The sequence below is a fragment of the Somniosus microcephalus genome, chromosome 15 (genome assembly GCF_052327205.1).
Source record: "Somniosus microcephalus isolate GS21.2 chromosome 15, FLI_Smic_1.0, whole genome shotgun sequence".
In the NCBI taxonomy this organism is placed as follows: domain Eukaryota; kingdom Metazoa; phylum Chordata; class Chondrichthyes; order Squaliformes; family Somniosidae; genus Somniosus; species Somniosus microcephalus.
The window spans coordinates 114,905,225-114,927,878 of record NC_141001.1 but is presented as its reverse complement, the minus strand read 5'-3'; the positions used below and the strand labels follow the sequence as shown (position 1 = coordinate 114,927,878).

Sequence of the window (22,654 nt, the reverse complement as noted above, 5' to 3'; positions counted from 1 at the left end):
AATACTCCAGATGAGTCCGAACTAGTGTTTTATACAGGTTTAGCATAACATTGGGGAGCGTTACGGGTTTAAGCTGCCATTGGGGAAAAATAAATAGATCGCTTTCCATTCTTGCTCGGATAGCTGGCCTGCCATGACCATCAAATTACTGCCAAGCTTTGCAGAAAATCAAAAACACCTACACAACAATCAGAACTGAACAGAGCTTCACCTCCTCCCTAAAGTGTGGTGCCCAGATGCTGCCTGACATTCTGAGCAATGCTCCTGTTAAGCTGTGGGGCCGCGCAGCGGGCTGGGGCTCCCACTAAGCACTCAGCGGCTTTTAAATAGAAAGACTGCGCAGGCGGGGAAATTCGAATGGGCTGCGCAGCCCGTTAAAGGGGCTGCGCGGGCCAAAAAAAGAAATTAGGCACAACATTGCTGCTGAGTGTTTCCAGCATTCTCGGTAGTTATTTCAGAATTCCAGCAGCCGCAGTATTTTACTTTTGTATTTATGGCTCGCCTTGGTCTAGCCCAACTGGAGGAGTCAAATTTGGAGTGTCTCAGCTCTCTGGATAAGCTGGTACCACTCTAGGAGGTGTTACGTCCGTGTATAATCAGACACAGACTGCGGAGAACGGTACAAACGGTGTTTACTCAACGTGGCTCACACTGCAACTGATCTGTACAGATTACTACTCAATGTTATATACAGGTGTGGTCACTGCCGGTACTACAGTATACATGAGCTGTAAAAAGTAGTTCCCTCCCTTAAAGGTACATACATTACAATTCCTCCCCTTTTAGATTAACAGTACCATAACACTCATTTAACAATTAAATATCAAACTAATTACAATTAACACTTTTAACATGCAACATTAGCTGAAAATAGTCTATTTATAAATTCAGTCTTTGGGGAGGCTTCCTGATCCTTTCTGGATAGCGCCTTTCCCGAGTGGCTTGCTCTTGGTGCGGAGGCGATTCTGGCCCCCTGTCGTCGGTTGGTTCATCAGCTTCCGATGCTACTGTTTCTGGGGTAGATGCTACCTGTACGTCGGGTTCATCACCAGGTACGTATGGGCGAGGCATGGGGTTGACTTGTTCCTGTGACTCTAGGATCTGGTCAGCATGGTGTCTCACGATGCTCTCCCCAACGTCCAATGTGTACATTAGTGGGCCCTGCCGTGTGCATATCGTTCCTGGCTGCCATATTTCTGTTCGGTAGTCGCGGGCCAAGACTGGTTGCCCTACATTGAAGCTCCTTGTTGGCTTCTCATGGTTGTGCTGGAATTGCTTACTCTCAACATCTCTTCGTACGTTTGGTCTGAGCAAATCCAGGCGAGATCTTAACCTTCGGTTAAAGAACATCATGGCTGGGGCCTGGTTGGTGACTGCATGTGTCACATTCCAGTAGGCGAACAGGAAATTGTCCACCTTGTGCTACAGCGGAATGTTGTCATTGTACATAGCCTTTGCCTTCTTAAAGGTTTGTACGAACCTCTCAGCCAATCCATTTGTGGCTGGATGATACGGGGCAGATGTGTAATGCCTTACCCCATTCTTTTTCAAGAACCTCCGGAACTCTTCGAACACAAACTGTGGTCCGTTGTCAGAGCAAATCTGTTCTGGCAAGCCATTCCTGGCAAAAAAGGTCCGTAGAACTCCAATAGTTTTCTCCGTGGTGGTGGAGGACATTTTGATGACCTCAGGCCATTTCGAGTGCGCATCCACGGCCATTAAAAACATTGAGTCCATGAATGGACCAGCAAAATCAATATGCACTCGTTGCCATGGAGATGAGGGCCACTCCCATGGGTGTAGAGGGGCCTGTGGTGGTGCATTTTGGACTTTCTGGCATCCTGAGCAACTCTTGGTCAGATCCTCGATTTGTTTATCGATTCCCAGCCACCACACATAAGCCCTGGCTAGGCTTTTCATTTTTACCCCTCCCAGATGACCCTCATGAAGCTCATTGAGCACTCTATCCCTTAACTTGGGTGGAATTACCACTCGGGATCCACACATCAAGGTCCCCCGGCACACTGACAGCTGTTCTCTCCTTGTCGAGAATGCTGGCAACAGTGAGTCGCCATGTGCTGGCCATCCCTTTACCGTCAAATCATATACCCGAGACAGTGTCGGGTCATTTCGGGTTTCCTTTTCGATACAAGCATTAGTTACCGGTAGGTATTCAACTATAGTCGAATGGAATATTTCGACAGGATCCACTGCTGGTGCTTCCTCCGCAGTAGGCAGTGGCAGGCGTGATAGCCCATCAGCATTTTCATGCTGTTTCGTGCCCTTATATTCAATCTCATAGTGGTGCGCCCCTAGAAAAAGTGACCATCTTTGTAGTCGTTGCGCAGTCATCACCGGAACGCCCTTCTTTGGATTAAAAATGGAGACAAGAGGCTGGTGATCAGTCAGCAAGGTGAATTTCTGCCCGTGCAGATAATGATTGAACTTTTCACTCCCCACACTAGGCTGAGGGCCTCCCTGTCAATCTGGGCGTAGTTACGCTTGGCTGAGGTTAGTGATCGTGATGCAAAGGCTATTGGCCTCTCTGAGCCGTCCGAGAATTTGTGCGACAGCACCGCTCCAATGCCATAGGGTGACGCATCACATGCCAACCGAATTGGTAATGCTGGGTTGTAATGGGCCAATACCTCTTTCGATGTGATTAGTGTTTTGCTCTTCTGGAAAGCTCGTCTACATGCGTCACTCCACTTCCATGGCACCCCAGTTTGCAGTAGGGTGTAGTACTGTAGACAAATTTGGCAAGATCTTATGGTAGTAGTTTACCAGCTGTGACACATTTTCCGGTGCTGGAGCCTTGACCACCTCCTCAATCTTCTCTGGGGACTTATGTAACCCCTCATTATCGATAACGTGGCCACAATACGAAATCTGTTTTCTAAAAAACTCGCATTTGGGGCGGTTAGCTCGGAGCCCATATTCCTGCAATCTAGTGAGCACCTGCTCCAGGTTGGCAAGGTGATCACTGTCATTTTCGTCCGTGACCAGGATGTCGTCCAAATAACACTGGGTCCCTGGGATCCCTTGCAGGACTTGTTCCATTGCCCTCTGCCAAATAGCCGGAGCTGATGCTACCCCGAATACCAGCCGGTTGTATTGGTAGAGACCTTTATGGGTGTTGATTGTGAGGTATTTTTTTGATGCTTCTTCTACCTCCATTTGCAGATACGCCTGGGCCAGATCAATCTTAGTGAAGCGTTTCCCTCCAGATAGCAAGGCGAAAATATCTTCAATCCGCGGAAGTGGATATTGTACGGTGTGAAGGACCGGGTTCACTGTTACCTTAAAGTCCCCACAGATGCGAACCTTCCTTGGTTCCCCAGGCCTGCTGCTCAACGACTTTTTCATCACAGGGACGATGGGTGTAGCCCACTCGCTCTAGTCTACCTTGGACAGTACACCTGAACGTTCCAGACTCTCCAGCTCTGCTTCGACGGCTGGGCGGATCGCATAAGGTACCGGTCTGGGCTTAAAAAATTTTGGACTTGCATTTTCTTCAATTTTAATCGTCACTGCCATGCCTTTTAGTGTTCCGAGTCCTTGCTGGAACACTTCTTTCGCATCAGTTAGGATCTTTGACAGTCGCCCAGGTGTGACGTCATCATCCTTTTTGTCAGCCACAGTCAGTGCCTGTATGGAATGCCAATCCAGTTGTATTTTCCGGATCCATTCACATCCCAGTAATGGTGGTCCTCCATCTTGCAATACATACAGGTCTAGTTTTGGTGTTTCCTTACCGTTATATATAACGGTCACCCTTATTTTTCCTTTGGGGTAGACTTTTTGCCCCGTGTACATCTTCAAAATAATTTTTGTGTCTCTCAAGGGTATGTGTGAGAATAGCCGCTCGTAGTCCCGTCGGTTTATGACTGTTAGGGCTGATCCTGTGTCCAATTCCATCTTTACCTGGACTCCTGCTATCTTGAGAGTGACCCAAATGGTTCGGTGATCCTCTGTTGTGATCACATTATGCAGTTTCAGACAACTCAGTTCCCTGCTTTCGGAGTCGTTATCACTCTTTTGTTCGTCTGAACTATTCTCCGTTATCTTATGTACCTTCTTGTACTTTCCTTTGGTCGGTTTCTTATTGCTGGTTTTCTTTCCCGACCTGCAGACTCGTGCTATGTGTCCTACTTTTCCACACTGTCTGCACACTTTGTCTTTGAACCAGCAATCATTCTGGTCGTGTGTTGTTCTGCCGCAGCGATAGCACTTCTCTGTTCCATATGACATTTCGTTTGTGCCATATTCTTGCGGTCTCTGTTGTATCTCTGCAGCGCCCCGTGCTGCTGCTTCATATGATACCGCAATGCTGAAAGCCTTTTCCAGCGTAAGGTCCTTTTCAGATAAAAGCCGTTTCTGGGTTCCTTCACTTTGAAGCCCACACACAAGCTTGTCCCTTAAGGTATCTGCCAGTCCCGCTCCAAACTGGCAGTGTTTCGATAGTTTGCGCAGTTCTGTTAAATAATCAGCATTGCTTTCATCCTTATGCTGGTTCCGTTTGTGAAACTTGAATCTTTCTGCTATCAGCAGCGGTGTGGGGTTTAAATGTTCCTTTAGTATCGTTACTATGTCTTCAAAACTCTTTTCCATTGGTTTCGTTGGGGTTACTAGATTTCGCAATAACCCATACGTCTTTGCACCCATTAAATTCAACAATACCGACGCTTTCTTGTCATCTGACACCCCATTTGCCTTGCAGTACACCTCTATTCATTCGACATATGTAGTCCAATCTTCGACTTCATTGTCAAATGCGGTGATACTGCCACTCTTCGGCATTTTGGGTGTGGTTTAAAATGGCGTCTCCCGCGCTTCCCTTCCTCCCCCGCTGCTGCCGGTTCTCGTGGCAATGGTGGCGCCCTGTAGGTTTCGCACGCTTCTCCTGCGCTGCTGCCAACGCCGCTCTCGGCGGTCCTCGTGGCAATGGTGGCGCCCTGTAGGTTTCGCGCGCTTCTCTCTCCCTCTCTCCGATGCTGCTCGGCCCCTGAACACCGGCTGCGCCCTGTGCGCTCTGCCCTCTCTCTCTCTCTCCCCCGTCGACGCTGCTCGGCCCTTTGCTGTGCCGCTCGGTCGGGCTCTAGCCCGCCGCTGTCCGGGAAGGGTCTGCGCACTACCTGTTGCCAGCCTGTTTCGCTGGACCACCTCGACTGGAAAGCCAAGCCTGGCTCTCGACAGCCTCCCCCGCAATTCTCGAGTCTCTGCTGGATGACTGGGCGGTTGCCCGTGGTCGACGCCCGAGTCTCTGGCCTTGACCTCCAATCCACTGATCTCCAGGAACGAATCCCTGGGAGGTGATGCAGAGTTGCAGGTAGGTTCGAACCTGCATCGTCGCCAATGTTACATCCGTGTATAATCAGACACAGACTGCGGAGAACGGTACAAACGATGTTTACTCAACGTGGCTCAGACTGCAACTGATCTGTACAGATTACCACTCAACGTTATATGCAGGTGTGGTCACTGCCGGTACTACAGTATATATGAGCTGTAAAAAGTAGTTCCCTCCCTTAAAGGTACATACATTACAGGAGGCTTTTCAAATGTTAGAGTAGCTCTTTGGGATGCACCGAATAAGAACCGAAAATAAAAAAAGATGCTGACATCTTTTGGCGTCTTTTTCTTTTATTCATTCCTGGGATGTGGGCATTGCTGGTCCCTACTTGCCCTTGAGAAGGTGGTGGTGAGCCGCCTTCTTGAATCGCTGCAGTCCGTGTGGTGAAGGTGCTCCCACAGTGCTGTTAGGGAGGGAGTTCCAGGATTTTGGCCCAGCGACGATGAAGGAACAGCGATGAGCTTCTAATTCAGGATGGTGTGTGACTTGGAGGGGAACTTGGAGGTGGTGTTGTTCCCATGCGCCTGCTGCCCTTGTCCTTCTAGGTGGAAGAGGTCGCGGGTTTGGGAGGTGCTGCCGAAGAAGCCTTGGCGAGTTGCTGCAGTGCATCTTGTAGATGGTACATGTGATGAAATATGCCATTCATCACTCATCTGTATTCTCTGTGTGTGATTGTGCCTGTGACTGTGGTTTAGTTTCAGTTTCATTTCCCTTACCTCAGTTCCATTTCCTCACCTGTATTTTATTGTGTGTAGGGCTCCGCCCATACCTGGCCTCTACTTAAGCAGGCCCAGCGTGTCTCACATCCAGTACAGCCGACCTCTGGATGGGAGACACTTCTCCACTGTGTTACCTTCTAAGTTAATAAAAGCCTTGCTTTGTTCAGTTAACATTGAGTCTCAGATTTATTGAGGCACATCAATTTTATTAACTTATTTTTCAACACAATGGATCAACTCTTGAAACCCGAACGTTTGGATTTGGACCAGCATGCTTCGGACGCATCGGCACGCTTCGGACACTGGTTTAAGTGTATGGAATTCTTCCTGGACAATTCCGCAGCCATCACAGGCGCTACGGACGCTGAAAGTATGAAACTCGGAATCCTGCGGAATTGGGTAAGCCACCGGGTTTACCCCCTCATCCAAGACGCCGACACGTACTCGGCCGCCTGTGACATCTTAAAGGTGCATTACCAGCAGCCTACGAATGAGGTGTATGCTAGGCATCTGCTCGCTACTCGCGCACAGCGACCTGGGGAATCGCTGGATGAGTTCCTAGTCACCCTGAAAACGCTTGGCAAAGACTGCAAGTGCCAAGATGTAAAAGCCGCAGTGTACACTGACGAGCTTGTTCGTGATGCCTTTATCACAGGCCTCAGCTCCACTTACATCCGGCAGAGACTACTGGAGAAAACGGGATTGGACCTGAAACAGGCTGTCGACACAGCGCGATCCCTGGATGTGGCCCAGAGAAACTCGGACGCCTACTCTTCAGCCTGCGCCGCCCACGCCGCCACGTGTGCACCAAGGGCGCCGCCATCGTGGAAGGCACCTTCCCCGCCCGGCAGCCCGACACCGTCGGGGCCCCGCTCTCCCCCCAGAAGCCCTACGACAGCCGCGACACGTCGGGGCCCCAACTGCTGCTTCTGCGGGCAGCCAAAACACACCAGAAACCTGTGCCCGGCGAAAGGCACCACCTGCTTCAAGTGCGGTAAGAAGGGGCACTTCGGGAAGGTGTGCAGAGGGAACCCCGCCGGAAAACCCGTCACCGCCGCGTGTGCGCCGTGGGAGCGGCCATCTTGGACGCCATCTTGCCCGACCTCGTGGGGTCCGCCATCTTGTGAGCAGACAGCGTGGATGCCATCTTGTCTCGATCAGGGCCCTACAGTGGCATCGGTCACAGTGGACCAGACCAGGCTGCACCCGCTATCCAAATCAATGGTGGACATCGAGGTAAACGGGTGCGGGGTTAAAGGTTTAATTGACAGTGGAAGTACGGAGAGTTTTATCCACCCTGAACTAGCACAACAACTCTCTCTAACGGTGGTCCCTACTCGGGGTACCATCTCTATGGCTGATAAAACCCTCTACCCTCTACCATCGACCAACGGTACCCCCACCAACCACCCCTTCAACAACCCTGGCGGCGCCCCCGGCAGAGACCCAGGAGGCCACCGGGGACACCCAGCCGATACCCGCGGCACCACAACAGCCACGTCGGTCACAGAGGACTATCAAACCCCCGAACAGACTAAATCTATAGAAGGGGTGAATGTGATGAAATATGCCATTCATCACTCATCTGTATTCTCTGTGTGTGATTGTGCCTGTGACTGTGGTTTAGTTTCAGTTTCATTTCCCTTACCTCAGTTCCATTTCCTCACCTGTATTTTATTGTGTGTAGGGCTCCGCCCATACCTGGCCTCTACTTAAGCAGGCCCAGCGTGTCTCACATCCAGTACAGCCGACCTCTGGATGGGAGACACTTCTCCACTGTGTGTTACCTTCTAAGTTAATAAAAGCCTTGCTTTGTTCAGTTAACATTGAGTCTCGGATTTATTGAGGCACATCAGTACACACTGCAGCCACGGTATGTTGGTGGTGGAGGGAGGGAATGTTTAAGGTGGTGACTGGGGTGCCGATTAAGCGGACCTCTTTGTCCTCAGTAGAGTTTCACTAAACGGTGCTCAACTCCCGGCAATCAACTCATGACCTGTGGCTGAAGGGGGGACCGAGTGTGTTGACAGACACAGGGGTTGGGGCAATTTTAATCAAACCCATCCATCGGGAGACTGACGGGATCGGATGCGACGCTGGCTTTACACCCTGCCTGATTTTACTCCTCCGTTGAAGTCAATTGGAGAATAATATTGGGCGTGGTTTAAAACCGGCGCCACACCCGATCCCATGGGATTTCCACCCAGCGCGTCAGATTTAAATTATTGCTCATCAACAAAATTTGTGGCAAAACAAATGCACTTTGACATAGGGCTCGATTTTCATTGACCCGTGGAGTCGGGATTGGAGGCGTGCGGGGGGGGTTAAAGTCCTGAATTCAGGGATCCCGACATCATCCCGCCTCCATGTAAGTTTCAAAGGAGGCAGGTACCCGCCCCGCACTGGGACCCGCCTACCCGACGCAGGAAGGGATTAGAGCCAATTAACTGCCTGTTAACAGGTAGTTAACAGGCAGTTTTTAGCCTAATCCCTATTTTTGATGTTGAACTGTGGGATTCCCGACGGCTCCAAACCACGCCAAGTTAGAGGAGTCGGGCCATCGGGTTGAAGGTTTTGGAGGGGTCGAGATGTCAGTGTTCAGGTGAGTGATGGGTGCATGAGTGCAAAGGTAAGTGTGTTTGGTGTGTCTAAAGTGATTAAATAAGTTTTACATACATTTTCTTACCTTTTCAGCCTTCCTTCCTTTATGTTCGGGGAGTCCCTCATCTCACCGGCACAGAAAGCAGAATGGCTGCGATCTGTCAAAAGTGACAGCCTGCAGCTTTCTGTGCAGGAGAGATTTCTAACTGAGTCTGTGTAGAAGGACTCAGGTTAGAAGTCAGACTGTCAGTGTTTGACAGCTTCAAACAGCTGTGAAACACTGATATTTCATCTGTCAAAACGTCTTGACAGATGAAATTTCAGTCTGTGACGTCACCTGTTGCCAGGTTGCCCTTAATTGGCCTGCTGAGCCCGCTGGGCGGGCTCAACAAGGTCAATCAAGTTAAAATCGCGTGGATTGGCCGCATCTCGATGGAGGCGGGACTACAACTGCGAAAGTTGTAGTCCCGCCTCCTTCCCGACTTCTGAATGAAAATCAACCCCATTGTGTCTGCAACTTCCACTGCCACCATGAATACATTTGTGCACATGCTCATTAGAAAATGAAAGACTATCTCCTGAATCTTGACTATGTAACGGCTGATACTGCACGTGTTTCGAAAAGACACCAAGAATTAACTGTTCAAAGTTGCTGTCGCCAAGTTCTTAACTATCAAAGTAAATGCTGGTCTGATCACAATAGCAAGTACTGACGATTAACCTATATTGGCATAATATGTGCCCATGCGTTCTTCCTGTCTGCAAGCTGTGACGCACCGTCTTGTACTAATTAATACGCCTACCTTCTTCGAATGTCGATGGTTTTTGGTGTTTTGGTGTTACCTCCCTCCTGGGAGGTTTCTCTTCCTTGAGGTACGAGCGGATCTCGGCCAGGGAGTGGCAAGACCACAGTCTCCTGAGTAACGGTCACTTCATCCTCTCCGCCATGTTGGCCAATGTGTTGCTTGGCGTAATCAAACCCTTGGACTGGCTAGACAACAAAATCCATGTAAAACAACAAAAAAAAGACACAGTTAATACTAAAAACCAGAAAAACAACCTTCCTTAAAAACATTTGCTTTTTGTTATAAGGGAAACCTAGACTGTTGAAGAACTTCGGGCATCTTTCGACAATGGAGCTTTTCAGCTCCTCTCAAGAGTACTAACTCACCCCCTCGTCCTCTCATCCAGGTTGGCTTCACATATATATGGGAGTCTTACCTCTTTGCTTGGTGAGGGACAGCCTTTAGCTAGCTGGGTGTACAAGTTATACTAAAACTCACTGCCTTCACAAGAAAAAAAAACGTTTGTTCCCACCCTCATTTCATTTCTAAGTAGGAAAAACAGAGTAAAAGTAAATAATCTATCTTACCTCTTCTAACTCCAACCTAGCAATTCCGAGGACCATACAATCATACCTTCACGTTCTTCTGTGCAGCTCATAGACTGCCAATTTGCACACAGCAAGATCCCACAAACAGCAATGTGATAATGACCAGATAATCTGTTTTTTTAGTCATGTTGCTTAAGGGATGAATATTGGCCCCAGGACACCGGGGATGAGTCCCCTACTCTTCTTCGAAATAGTGGCCTTGGGATCTTTTCCGGCCACCTGAGAGGGCAGACGAGGCCTCGGTTTAACGTCTCATCCGAAAGACAGCACCTCCAGCAGTGCAGCGCTCCCTCAGCACTGCACTGGGAGTGTCAGCCTAGATTTTTGTGCACCAGTCTCTGGAGGGGGACTCGTAGGCTCAATGCGCAAGTAGAGCTGACCTGTGGACATTTAGTGGCCAAATCATTTTACATTGGAGAGAAGACATTTTCATCCTATTAGGCAAGAGTGGATTTGAACCCTCGTCCCAGAGATAAATGGAGAGAATTCTAACCCACCACAATAACCAGTCACCAATATATGTTGAAAAGGTTAGAGGAAGTAGGGATTAAGAAGCAAGTTACTCTCCTTTTTCCGAGTACCAAGATGTTTTAGTCATAATATACTTCGCAATTCTTCTGTGAAGGACTTAATGTAGATATCTAGATATGTAGAATGCACAATTCTGGGCACCATGCTTTAGGAAGGATGTCAACGTTTTGGAGAGGGTACAGCGGTTGTTTACCAGGCCGGGGATGAGGGACTTCAGTTACGTGGAGTGATTGGAGAAGCTGGGGTTGTTCTCCTTGGAGCCGAAGGTTATGGGGAGGCCTAATGGAGGCATTCAAAATTATGAGGGATTTTGACAGAGCAAGTAGGGAGAAACTGTTTCCTCTGGCAAGTGGGTCGGTAACTTGTGGTCATGGGGGAAAAATTCAGTTGTTTGCGCCTCCTGCTAGTGCCTTAAGAGGGCGCTAATGGGGCGCAAAGCAACTAGCGCCGGGCACAGCGATGTTTGCGCCGCTCGCGAAATTAAGTAGACATTTTGCGACGGCGCTAAACACTACCGCCACGATCTCCTGCGCCAGCAGACTGTGACGTCAGTCGAGTGCGCAACACCCCGTTAGCGACCCGGACTGGAAATTGAGTGGCGCCCCCTGCCTTACCGCCTGCCGCTAGCAACGACAGGTTGAGGAGAGCGTTATGCTGTCAGAAAGGGACTAGGGGAGCACTATTTAAAGGCGACCGCTTCCTGCCTTTTTTTGTCGGTGATATTTTTGCACCACGCATTCTGAGAGAGAGAGAGAGAGACTTCTGGAGAGATTCAACGCTGTGTGAAGGAGTTTTGAGTACTGAGCAGCACTTTGCAGGTTTATTTTGATTTGCCCTTCCTTGCCGCCCCAGCGCTCTGAGGTAGCGCCTCGCTCCTCGGCAATTGCGCCTTAAGACAGGCGTGAAGCACCTGATTTAGCGCTCCAATCACCTCCAGGGGCGATAAAAGCCAAGTTTGCTGTCGGAGGCGATAATTAGCGCCAGGCGCTAAACTTTGCGCACGGCCGATAATGGCGCCCCAAGCGGGGCGACACTGAATTTTTCCCCCCATAGATTTAAAATAATTGGCAAAAGAACTACTGGGGAAATGAGGAGAAATGTTTTCACACAGAGGATCGTGAAGGTCAGGAACGCACTACCTGAAGGGGTGGAGGAGGCAGATTCCAAAGTAAGTTTCAAAAGGCAATTAGACCCAGACTTGAAGAGGACTCATTTGCAGGGTTTTGGGGGAAAGAGCAGGGGGGAGTGGGACTAAATTGGAGAGCTCTCTCAAAGAGCCGGCACCAGCATGATGGGCCAACTGGCCTCCTTCTGTGCTGTAAGATTCCACGATATCTAATAATGTTTGTTAATTCGGTCAGCAAAGCTCAACATTGACGTTGCCGGAGATCTGCCAGCTTATAGAAACAGTATCTCCTCTCCTCTTATCCTATTATCTCAGTTTGTTGCCTTACTTGAAGTCAGTGATTTATGTTCTGATCTTCCCGCGAGTCAGAACTAATGCCCTGATAACAATCAATGAGGCTACAACGCGAGATCTTTCTTGCAATCAAATAACAGACATATTAGTTCCTCATATGTAGCCTCACATCATCTGTCAGAACCAAGATGAAGAAGATTTAGAAACATTGTTAATGGATGGGCACAAAATTCATAAAAAGAAATGTAACCAATCCAAAATTAAATATAAGATAGTCATCAAAAAATCCAATAAGGAATTCAGGAGAACCTTCTTTCCCCAGAGAGTGGTGAGAATGTGGAACTCGCTACCAGAGGGAGTGGTTGGGGCGAATAGTATCGATGTATTTAAGGGGAAGATAGATACGTACATGACCCCTGGGGATCACTGCAGTATACCTCCCTCCCTCCTGTCTGAAAAACAACCCCTCACCTCTACCCTCTGCTTTCAAACAAGCAAGGAACAATCAAGCGTAAACATATTTAACTTGAGGAGGGACAACATCAGTGAGTTGAAAAAGTTTCTGGCCCAGGTTGGATTGGAATCAAAAATTGGTAGGCAAAACAATCATTGAACAATGGGAGGCCTTCAAAGTGGAGATGGTTCAGGTACAGAATAGAGACATTCCCAGCAGGGGAAAGGAAGGGCCTCCAAAGCTGGAGTGCTCTGGATGACAAAAGAGATAGAGGTTAAAATGAGACAGAAAAAGGAGGCTTACAACAAATGTATGGTTCATAATACAGTGGAGAACCAAGCTGGATATAGAAAGTACAGAGGAGATCTAAAAAGGAAATAAGAGGGGCAAAGAGAGAGTATGAGAATAGATCAGCATCTAACATAAAAGGGAACCCAAAAGACTTTTATAAACATATAAATAGTAAAAGGGTACTCAAAGTGTAATGTATGTACCTTTAAGGGGGGGAACTACTTTTTACAGCTCATGTATACTGTAGTACCGGCAGTGACCACACCTGTATATAACGTTGAGTAGTAATCTGTACAGTTCAGTTGCAGTTTGAGCCACGTTGAGTAAACACCTGTTGTACCGTTCTCCGCAGTCCGTTTCTTATTATACACGGACGTAACACAAAGAATGGGTGGGGCTGATTAGGAACCAAGAAGGAGATCTTCTTGTGAAGGCTGAGGTACTAAATGAGTACTGTGCATCTGTCTTCACTAGAGAAAAGGATGCTGCCAATGTAGCAGTAAAGGACGAGGCAGTAGCGATATTGGATAGGATAAAAATAGATAAAGAGGTACTTAAAAGGTTGATAGTTCTCAAAGTAGAAAAGTCACCCTGTCCGAATGGGAAGCATCCTCGGTTACTGAGGGAAGGGTGGAAGTTGCGGAGGCTCTGGCCACAATCTTCCAATCCTCCTTAGATATGGGGATGGTAACAGAAGACTGGAGGATTGAATATGTCACACTGCAGCAGTTCGTGTTCACCTAGGTAGGTATCGGACGAATGACGACTAAATAATCGAGTTCGACTTCAGGAGAACAATCTAGAAGTTGTTTATTTACAAGAACAGACGAAATACAGCAAGTAAGGTGGCTGGATGCAGGAGCACCGTGAAGTAGGTCTTTCCCCAGCGGGGACGCCATGAGGACTGACTCCGCAGTCCTGTGGAGAGCGTGATGACGTCATCACGCTCGGTCGAGTTTTCCCGCGCTTAGGTGGTCACGTGACCGCGTCGTGACATTAGCGCGTTTGCCCGCGCTTGGCTGGTCACGTGACCTGCGCCGTTGCGTCGGCGCGTAGCTGTGGCTGGCCGTTGCGGCCGAAGTCGCGACAGCGGGCGGCCGAATCGGGCCGGCGGCCATCGTGGGCGCGGGAGGCCGAACCGGGCCGGCAGCCACTGCAGGAGCGGGAGGCCGAGTTGTGCCGACGACCGTCGGGGGAGTGTAAGGCCGAGCTGGGTTGGCTCGCATCTCAGTGTGTTACGCGACGCGCGACGTGACGTCAGTGCGTTGCGTCGCGTTCTTAAAGGGGCAACGGCCCAAACAGGTAAGTTAAAGGGGCAACGGCCCAAACAGGTAAGTTATGCACATAAGGTAAGTTAAAGGGAATTATGTATATACATAGTAAGGGACACCCGGTGGAACCGCCACAACACCTCTGTTCAAAAAATGGAAGAGCAATAAAGAAAGAAGGCTTGGGTTTGGTAATCCAAACATGAATTACTTAATATTCACTGGGAGATAATGCATAATTCAGGAGAAACTTCTTTACCCAGAACTCGCTACCACAGGCAGTAATTGACCAAGGCCACATTTTCAATGATAGGGTATAGTAAATTCGCCCTCCTCCCCCACCCCAACATTTTCACATCTCCTTTTGCTATGCATCAAAAATAAAATCATTGCCTCATGGTCCTGCGTGGGTTGGCACTGAATGAAGTGAATGCCAAGAAAAAGGCAAAAGCCACTGTTGTTTTTCGGGTGCTACCTAAGATCTGGATTCATAACTTGAACACTGAGCTGTAGGTCTACAAGAGTTCAATCCAATCTGTCTTTCTCTGTGCCACTGAAACACAGAGGTCAAGACGCGAGGTCAGCTACGGTTGAATGGTTTTAAAGACCTAATATTGGTGAAGAGTAATGAAGATGAGATGGCAACACCAGATGAACAGTATTACCGTGCCCTGGCAGGCAGAGGGCGCTACTACCAGCAACACCGACGGAGAAAGAAGGCTTGGGTTTGGTAATCCAGTTACTCTATATTCACTGGGAGATAATGCATAGACACAGTCCTTGGTTAGACCACACTTGGAGTACCATGCACAGTTCTGGTCCCCATATTATAAAAAGGATCTAGAGGCACTGGAGAAGGTGCAAAAAAGATTGATACCAGAACTGAGAGGTTATACCTATCACGAAAGACTGAACAGGCTGGGGCTCTTTTCTCTAGAACAGAGAAGGCAGAGAGATGACCTAATAGAGGCATTTAAGATTATGAAAGGGTTTGATAGGGTAGACGTAGAGAAGATGGGGGTGAAATTTGGCATGTTAGCACCTCCCGTTAGCGCCTGGGGGGGCCGCTAATGGGTTTGCAGTGGGGTGCGGCGACATTCACCTGGGATTTAGCGCTGCTGATAACATCCAGCGCCTACGCCTTTAGTGGCTGCCAGATCATAACGTCAACGCGTGTGGAACGCCCCATCAATGGCCCAGATGCAAAATTGACCGTCGTCCCCAGCCTTAGCGTCTGGCGTGAACAACGGCAGGAAGCGGAGGCGTGATGCAGTGGGACGGCCGCTGTAGGAGCGGTATTTAAAGGCATCAACATCCGCTTTGATTATCGTCGCCACTCAATGCTGCCTTCTCAGTTTGACATAGGAAACAGCTGTTTTCACTGAGGTAAACAGTTATTACTTTCAGGGGTGTTCTGGCTGCTAAAAATTTGTCAGTTTCACTGTACTGTACTGAGGTTTTGAACTCCTACACTTGTATATGTTAATGGTGGCTGTACTGGCACTTGACCTCACCCTCCAATATCAATGTCGGAGGCAGGGACAGAGATTGGAAAATGTGGCCAGAGCGGGGAGAGCCAACAGGGCTGTCAACAGGAGGCCTTGCCCTCCCAGGGTATTCCGGGAGCACTTCTCCCACATACATTTAACTGAGGAACAGTGTCTTAGAAGGCTCCGCTTCACCAAGGAGGTGGTCACAGAGCTCTGCCACCTCCTGCAGCCAGACCTCGAGCCTCAGATCAGGACCACCACGGCTCTCTCACTGGCAGCCAAGGTCACGTCGCCCTCAATTTCTACGCCAGCGGATCCTTCCAGTCTGCAGCAGGAGACATATCTAACATTTCGCAGTTCGACGTCCATCGCTGCATCTGAGAGGTCACAGAGGCTCTCTACAGAAAGAGGAGGGACTACATTTCCTTCCCTATGACCAGAGAGAAGCAGGACAAGCGTGCATATGGCTTTGCCAGGTAAGGAGATTGAAGTCTAATTCTAATGGACATTTACTGCTGAGTACAGCGCTCACAGTAATCAAATATTTAAAGGAATTACTCCCACTCTGCAGTTACTATTTGACATAGCTTGAACAGGTCAACTAAAATAGCAATTAATAAAATTATTTAGAGGTGGGTTTCCTTTGAACGAGGCAGAAGAGTTTTATTCTATTGCTAAATAAAATGTGCTAAGTCAAATTAAAAGCACCCATCCTCCGAATGACACAGTATTACATAGTGCTTACAGCACAGAAACAGGTCACTCGACCCAACTGGTCCACGCTCCACACGAGCCTCCTCCCACCCCTCTTCATCTAACCGGATCAACATATCCTTCTAATCCTTTCTCCCTCATGTGTTTATCCAGCTTCCTCTTAAATACATTTATACTATTCACCTCAACTACTCCCTGTGGTAGTGAGTTCCACATTCTCACCACTCTCTGGGTAAAGAAGTTTCTCCTGAATTCCCTATTGGATTTATTAGTGACTATCTTATATTTATGACCCCTAGTTCTGGTCCGCAAGTGGAGACATCTCCTCTACGTCAACCCTATCAAACAAACCCTCTCATAATCTTAAAGACCTCGATCAGGTCACCCCTCAGCCTTCTCTTTTCTAGAGAAAGGAGCCCCCGGCCTGTTCAATCTGATTTTACTCCTGGGCATTCCATTAGTTTTTAGCATTTATGGGTTGAATTTTCCGGGGTGGTAGCGGGCAAGATCGGTGGCGGGTCAGGTGGGAAAGTTGTTATTTCTCACTGTATACTGTGATTGTCCACTTACATATTAAATCAAGTCATCAACCGTAACAATTTCACTCTCATCACCCATTCAACTGGTTCAATTTGCTTTCAGTCCCTGAATAGGACTAATTTAATTTTTCAGTCTGAGAATTTAGGGTGAATTTCTGCGGAGGTTCTCTCACTTGTCCATTGTTAACTTCAACGGAAGAGCTGCACAAATTCCAGAAACACATTGTAAGCACCACTTGCACTGTTTGTCAGGGATTCCGCAGCTCTTCCACTGAACTTGCATAAGATTGTAAATTCACCCCTTTAAAATTACATTTAAAATCTGCTTAATTTCATGTATTACCTATAAACACACATCTTTTATTTGTACCACTTACTGATACAAAAGTCTATAGATTTGTGACTAAAACACCAATAACTTCCCAATTAATGTACTTTTTAAATTACGTTCTTAATCGTATTTGTAGATGGCGTCATATTACTTAATGATAATATTATTTAAATATTTCTTTGTCATGCATATATAACTTTTATTATATCATTGTAGAGTAAAGATTCAACATCCACTATGTTAGATTATGCTTAAAATGTAATGTGGCCAGGGTCCCTTTAAAGATCCCGACTGAAATCGCGTCATGAATGGTGTCACCAGGCCCGCTCCATCTCATTGGGCTGGGTAACGCGCTGGGCGGGATTAATAAGCCCCATTAAGGTAAGTTCCTTTTCAACAGCGGGGTGGAGCCAGCACCGGGCCCGCCCAGGTAAGGAAAACTCCGACCTACGAATCTAGCATAGTAACAGTTCCAGACAGGAGAAGTCCCTGAGAAGACCTTCGGCCCACCTAGCCCACCTATCCACAGTCGTCCCTTGGCGCGTTTCTAATAACCCTGAATCACCTTTGTCTAGTTCCTTCTTGAAACTACTAGGGTACTAGACCCAGCAGCTGAGAGCTCAAATGCCACCATCGCGATTGGACGTATCCTGCCATTCACTGTAGCTGGGTCTCTTGTTCCGTCACCCGCACCTGTTAATCTGCTCCACATACTTACCACCCTTTTAGGAGTAAAGTATACTGAAACCGTGCGTAAGAGCAACTTCCAGCACAGAGAACGCAGCCTATCAATGGAAACAGCACTACAGTGCTAAAATTAGAGGCAAATATCTTATCCTGAAGTACATTCAAATTGATTTTTATCTTGCAAATATGTATGTACTTGGCAGTGAAATGCATCGACTGAATAATAAGGCTGTATACACGCAGGCTTCAGTTAGTGACCCTTACGCCACATCACCTCCAAGTTCCCCTCCAAGTCACACACCATACTGACTTGGAAATATATCAGCTGTTCCTTCATCGTCGCTGGGTCAAAAATCCTGGATCTCCCTCCCTAACAGCACTGTGGGAGCACCTTCACCACACGGACTGCAGCGGTTCAAGAAGGCGGCTCACCACCACCTTCTCAAGGGCAATTAGGGATTGGCAATAAATGCTGGCCTTGCCAGCGACACCCACATCCCATAAACGAATTTAAAAAAATTGAGTATGAGAATGGGAAAGCACCTGTTGTAATACTGGAGAAGAAGCTCGAAATGAGGTGATTCTGGGATCGGAGGCTCCCCGGGGAGTGCATCATGCGAGATCGCGGCCATACCATTGTTCCCGAACTCGCTGCTCCTCCAACTCTGGGCTCTTATGCATCCCCCAACAACAGCCCCCCTCCTCCTTTCACTCCACCATTGGTGGCCGTGCCTCCGGACACATAGGACACACACACCACCCCCCCCACCCCCGCTGAAATTCCTGCCTTAAACCCCTCCGACTCCTTTAAAACCATCCTTAAAACCACCTCTTTTCAGCCTCTTAATATCTCCTTCTTTGTCCATTTTATTTTAGTTGACTAGAGCCTCTACGAAGCACCTCGGGCCATTTTGTCCAGGTTGAAGGACTTTATAAATGATGGTTGTTGCAAACTAGAATGAATGCACTGTAAATCACGAGCGGCTCACCCGCGATTTCCTTGGATTTGCTCCCTAGCTTTCCTACTTGGGTGAACTCGCTCGCAGAATCACCCCTTAAGAATAATATTTTAATTCTCAATCAGAAGAATAAAAACCCCATCATTACAGATGCCATGTAGCCTATGAAACGGGAAAATGGGTTATTAAATAAAGGGATTAAATCTCATTAGAGAACTCATTTAATTTGTCAATTGATCTTTTTTGCAAACGCACATTTCTTTGCAGGCAGAAGGGATGCGGGATGAATAATAAGCCTCTGCCTTTATTTATAACAGTAAATAAGGAGAGACCATGGGGGAAAAATTCGGTATCGCCCCGTTTGGGGCGCGATTATTGGCCGTGCGCAAAGTTCAGCGCCGGGCGCTAATTATCGCCTCCAACTGCAAACTTGGTTTATTTCGCCCCCGGAGTTGATTGCAGCGCTACATCAGGCGCTACACACCTCTCTTAAGGCGCAAAGGCCGAGGAGCGAGGCGCTACCTCAGAGCGCTGGCGAAGCTCAGGTGATGTCAGTCAGCAATGGAACACAGACACACTGGTGCCAGCCAGTTCTTAAAGGGAAGGGTCGATCTTGCTCTCCATCCACACCCTGCTCATTGTAGCCTTGAATCTCGGCCTGGAGAGACCTGTACATCAAATCTGCTGGAAAGAACAATGGAGAGGCCCAGGGAAAGAGCTCAGAGTGCAGCCCCCACAGTTTCTTCTAAATCGATACAAGGGCAAATCAAAATGAACCTGCAAAGTGCTGCTCACCAAATTAGTAACAATACTGTGGAAGAGGAATTCCAAGAGTGTATACGAGATGGTTTCCTGGACCAATATATCAGGCCATCTTAGACTGGGTATTATGTAATGAGAAAGGATTAATTAGCAATCTTGTTGTGCGAGGCCCCTTGGGGAGGAGCGATCATAATATGATAGGATTCTTCATTAAGATGGAGAGTGAAGTAGTTGACTCAGAGACTAGGGTCCTGAATTTAAATAAAGGAAACTACAATGGTATGAGGCGCGAGTTGGCTAGGATGGATTGGGGAATGTTACTTAAAGGGTTGACGGTGAATAGGCAATGGCAAACATTTAAAGATCGCATGGATGAACTACAGAATTTGTTCATCCCTGTTTGGCATTAAAAAAAAACAAAAAAGGTGATTCAACATTGGCTAACAAGGGAAATTAGGGACAGCATAAGATCCAAGGAGAGGACATATAAATTGGCCAGAAAAAGCAGCATACTTGAGGATTGAGAACCGTTTAGGATTCAGCAAAGGAGGACAAAGGGATTAATTAAGAGGGGGAAAATAGAGTATGAGAGTAAGCTTGCAGGGAACATAAAAACAGACTGTAAAAGCTTCTATAGATATGTGAAGAGAAAAAGATTGGTGAAGTCAAGCGTAGGTCTCTTGCAGTTAGAATCAGGGGAATTTATAATGGGGAACAAAGACATGGCTGACCAATTAAATATACTTTGGTTCTGTCTTCACAAAGGACGACACAAATAAACTCCCAGAGATGTCGGGGAACATAGGGTCTAATGAGAGGGAGGAACTGAATGAAATCAGTATTTGTAGGGAAATGGTGTTAGGGAAATTGATGGGATTGAAGGCCGATAAATCCCCAGGGCCTGATAATCTACATCCTAGGGTACTTAAGGAAGTGGCCCTAGAAATAGTAGATGCATTGCTGGTCATCTTCCAAAATTCAATAGACTCTGGAACAGGTCCCATGGATTGGAGGGTAACTAAAGTAACCCCACTATTTAAAAAAGGTGGTAGAGAAAAAACGGGGAATTATAGACCGGTAAGCCTGACATTGGTAGTGGGGAAAATGCTACAGGCCATTATAAAAGATGTAATAGCAGAGCACTTGGAAAACAGTGACAGGATTGGACAAAGTCAACATGGATTTACAAAAGGTAAATCATGCTTGACTAATCTACTGGAATTTTTTGAGGATGTAACTGGTAGAATAGATTAGGGAGAACCAGTGGATGTGGTGTATTTGGACTTTCAGAAGGCTTTCGATAAGGTCCCGCATAAGAGATTAGCGTGCAAAGTTAAAGCACATGGTATTGGGGGTAAGGTACTGACTTGGATAGAGAACTGGTTGGCAGACAGGAAGCAAAGAGTTGGAATAAACGGGTCTTTTTCCGAGTGGCAGGCAGTGACTAGTGGGGTACCGCAGGGATCGGTGCTAGGACCCCAGTTATTCACAATATATATTAATGATCTAGACGAGGGAACTAGATGTAATATCTCCAAGTTTGCAGACGACACAAAGCTGGGTGGGCATGTGTGCTGTGAGGGGGATGCAGAGAAACTCCAGTACGATTTGGACAGGTTGGGCGATTGGGCAGATGCAGTATAATGTGGATAAATGAGAGGTTATCCACTTTGGTGGCAAAAACAGGAAGGTAGATTATTATCTGAACGGCAATAGATTGGGAAAAGGGGAAATGCAACGAGACCTGGGTGTCCTTGTGCACCAGTCGCTGAAGGTAAGCATGCAGGCGCAGCAGGCGGTTAAGATGGCAAATGGTATGATGGCCTTCATAGCGAGAGGATTCGAGTACAGGAGCAAGGATGTCTTGCTGCAGTTGTACAGGGCCTTGGTGAGACCACACCTTGAATTTTGGTCGCCTTATCTGAGGAAGGATGTTCTTGCCATGGAGGGAGTGCAGCAAAGATTCACCAGACCGATACCTGGGATGGCAGGAATGACATATGAAGAGAGATTGGGTCGATTAGGCTTATATTCGCTAGAGTTTAGAAGAATGAGAGGGGATCTCATTGAAGCTTATAAAATTCTAACAAGACTAGACAGACTAGATCCAGGAAGGCTGTTCCCAATGGCGGGGGAGTCCAGAACCAGGGGTCACAGTCTAAAGATAAGGGGTAAGCCATTTAGGACTGAGATGAGGAAGAATTTCTTCACCCAGAGAGTGGTGAACCTGTGGAATTCTCTACCACAGAAGACAGTTGAGGCCAATTCATTAAATATATTCAAGAAGGAGTTAGATATATTTCTTAAGGCTAAGGGGATCAAGGGCTATGGGGAGAAAGCAGGGACAGGGTACTGAATTTGGATGATCAGCCATGATCGCATTGAATGGTGGAGCAGGCTCGAGGGGCCGAATGGCCTACTCCTGCTCCTACCTTCTATGTTTCTATGTTTCTATGTTTCAGTGCCCAAAACTCCTTCACACAGCGTTGAATCTCTCCAGAAGTCTCTCTCTCTCAGACTGCGTGGTGCAAAAATGTCACCAACAAAAAATGGCACGAAATGGCCGCCTTTAAATAGCGCTCCTCCAGTCCCTTACCGACTGCAAAACGCTCCCATTAGCCTGTCGTTGCTAGCGGCAGGCAGTAAGGCAGGGGGCGCCACTCAATATCCGGTCCGGATGCTACTGGGGCTTTGTGCACTCGACTGATGTCACGATCTGCCGGCGCAGGAGATCATGGCGGTAGTGTTTAACGCCGCCGCAAAATGTCTAGTTAATTTAGCGAGCGGCGCAAACATCGCCGCGCACGGGCACTAGTTGCTTTGCGTTCCATTAGCACCCTCTTAATGCGCTAACGGGAGGTGCAAACCAACTGAATTTCCCCCCCCATGTATGTCTGCAAATATTAGCTGCATATATTCTCTCACCTCCGACTCAATGTCGTGAACCATATAACGTTATTATATCCTTATTTGAAGCCTTGAAAAGATGGGCAAAGAGTGCGTAATTGTCACCAAAATCAACAAAAACATAATACCAACCTTAATATTGTTTGGTTCAGACATCATAAAATGATACAGCGCAGAAGGAGGCCATTCGGCCCATCGTGCCTGTGCCGGCTCTTTGAAAGAGCTCTCCAATTAG

At 47.7% G+C, this 22,654-nt stretch overlaps 1 protein-coding gene across 2 annotated transcripts in view; it reads right to left on the bottom strand.

Annotated features, from left to right (window-relative positions):
* kiaa1549la (KIAA1549-like a) overlaps nt 1–22,654 on the bottom strand; it is a 474,294-nt gene that overhangs the window by 186,830 nt on the left and 264,810 nt on the right. For both annotated transcript variants that reach the window (XM_086008325.1, XM_086008326.1), the window contains exon 12: nt 9,477–9,664. In XM_086008325.1, coding sequence (XP_085864451.1) covers nt 9,477–9,664 — 188 coding nt within the window. The remainder of the gene's footprint in view (nt 1–9,476; nt 9,665–22,654) is intronic.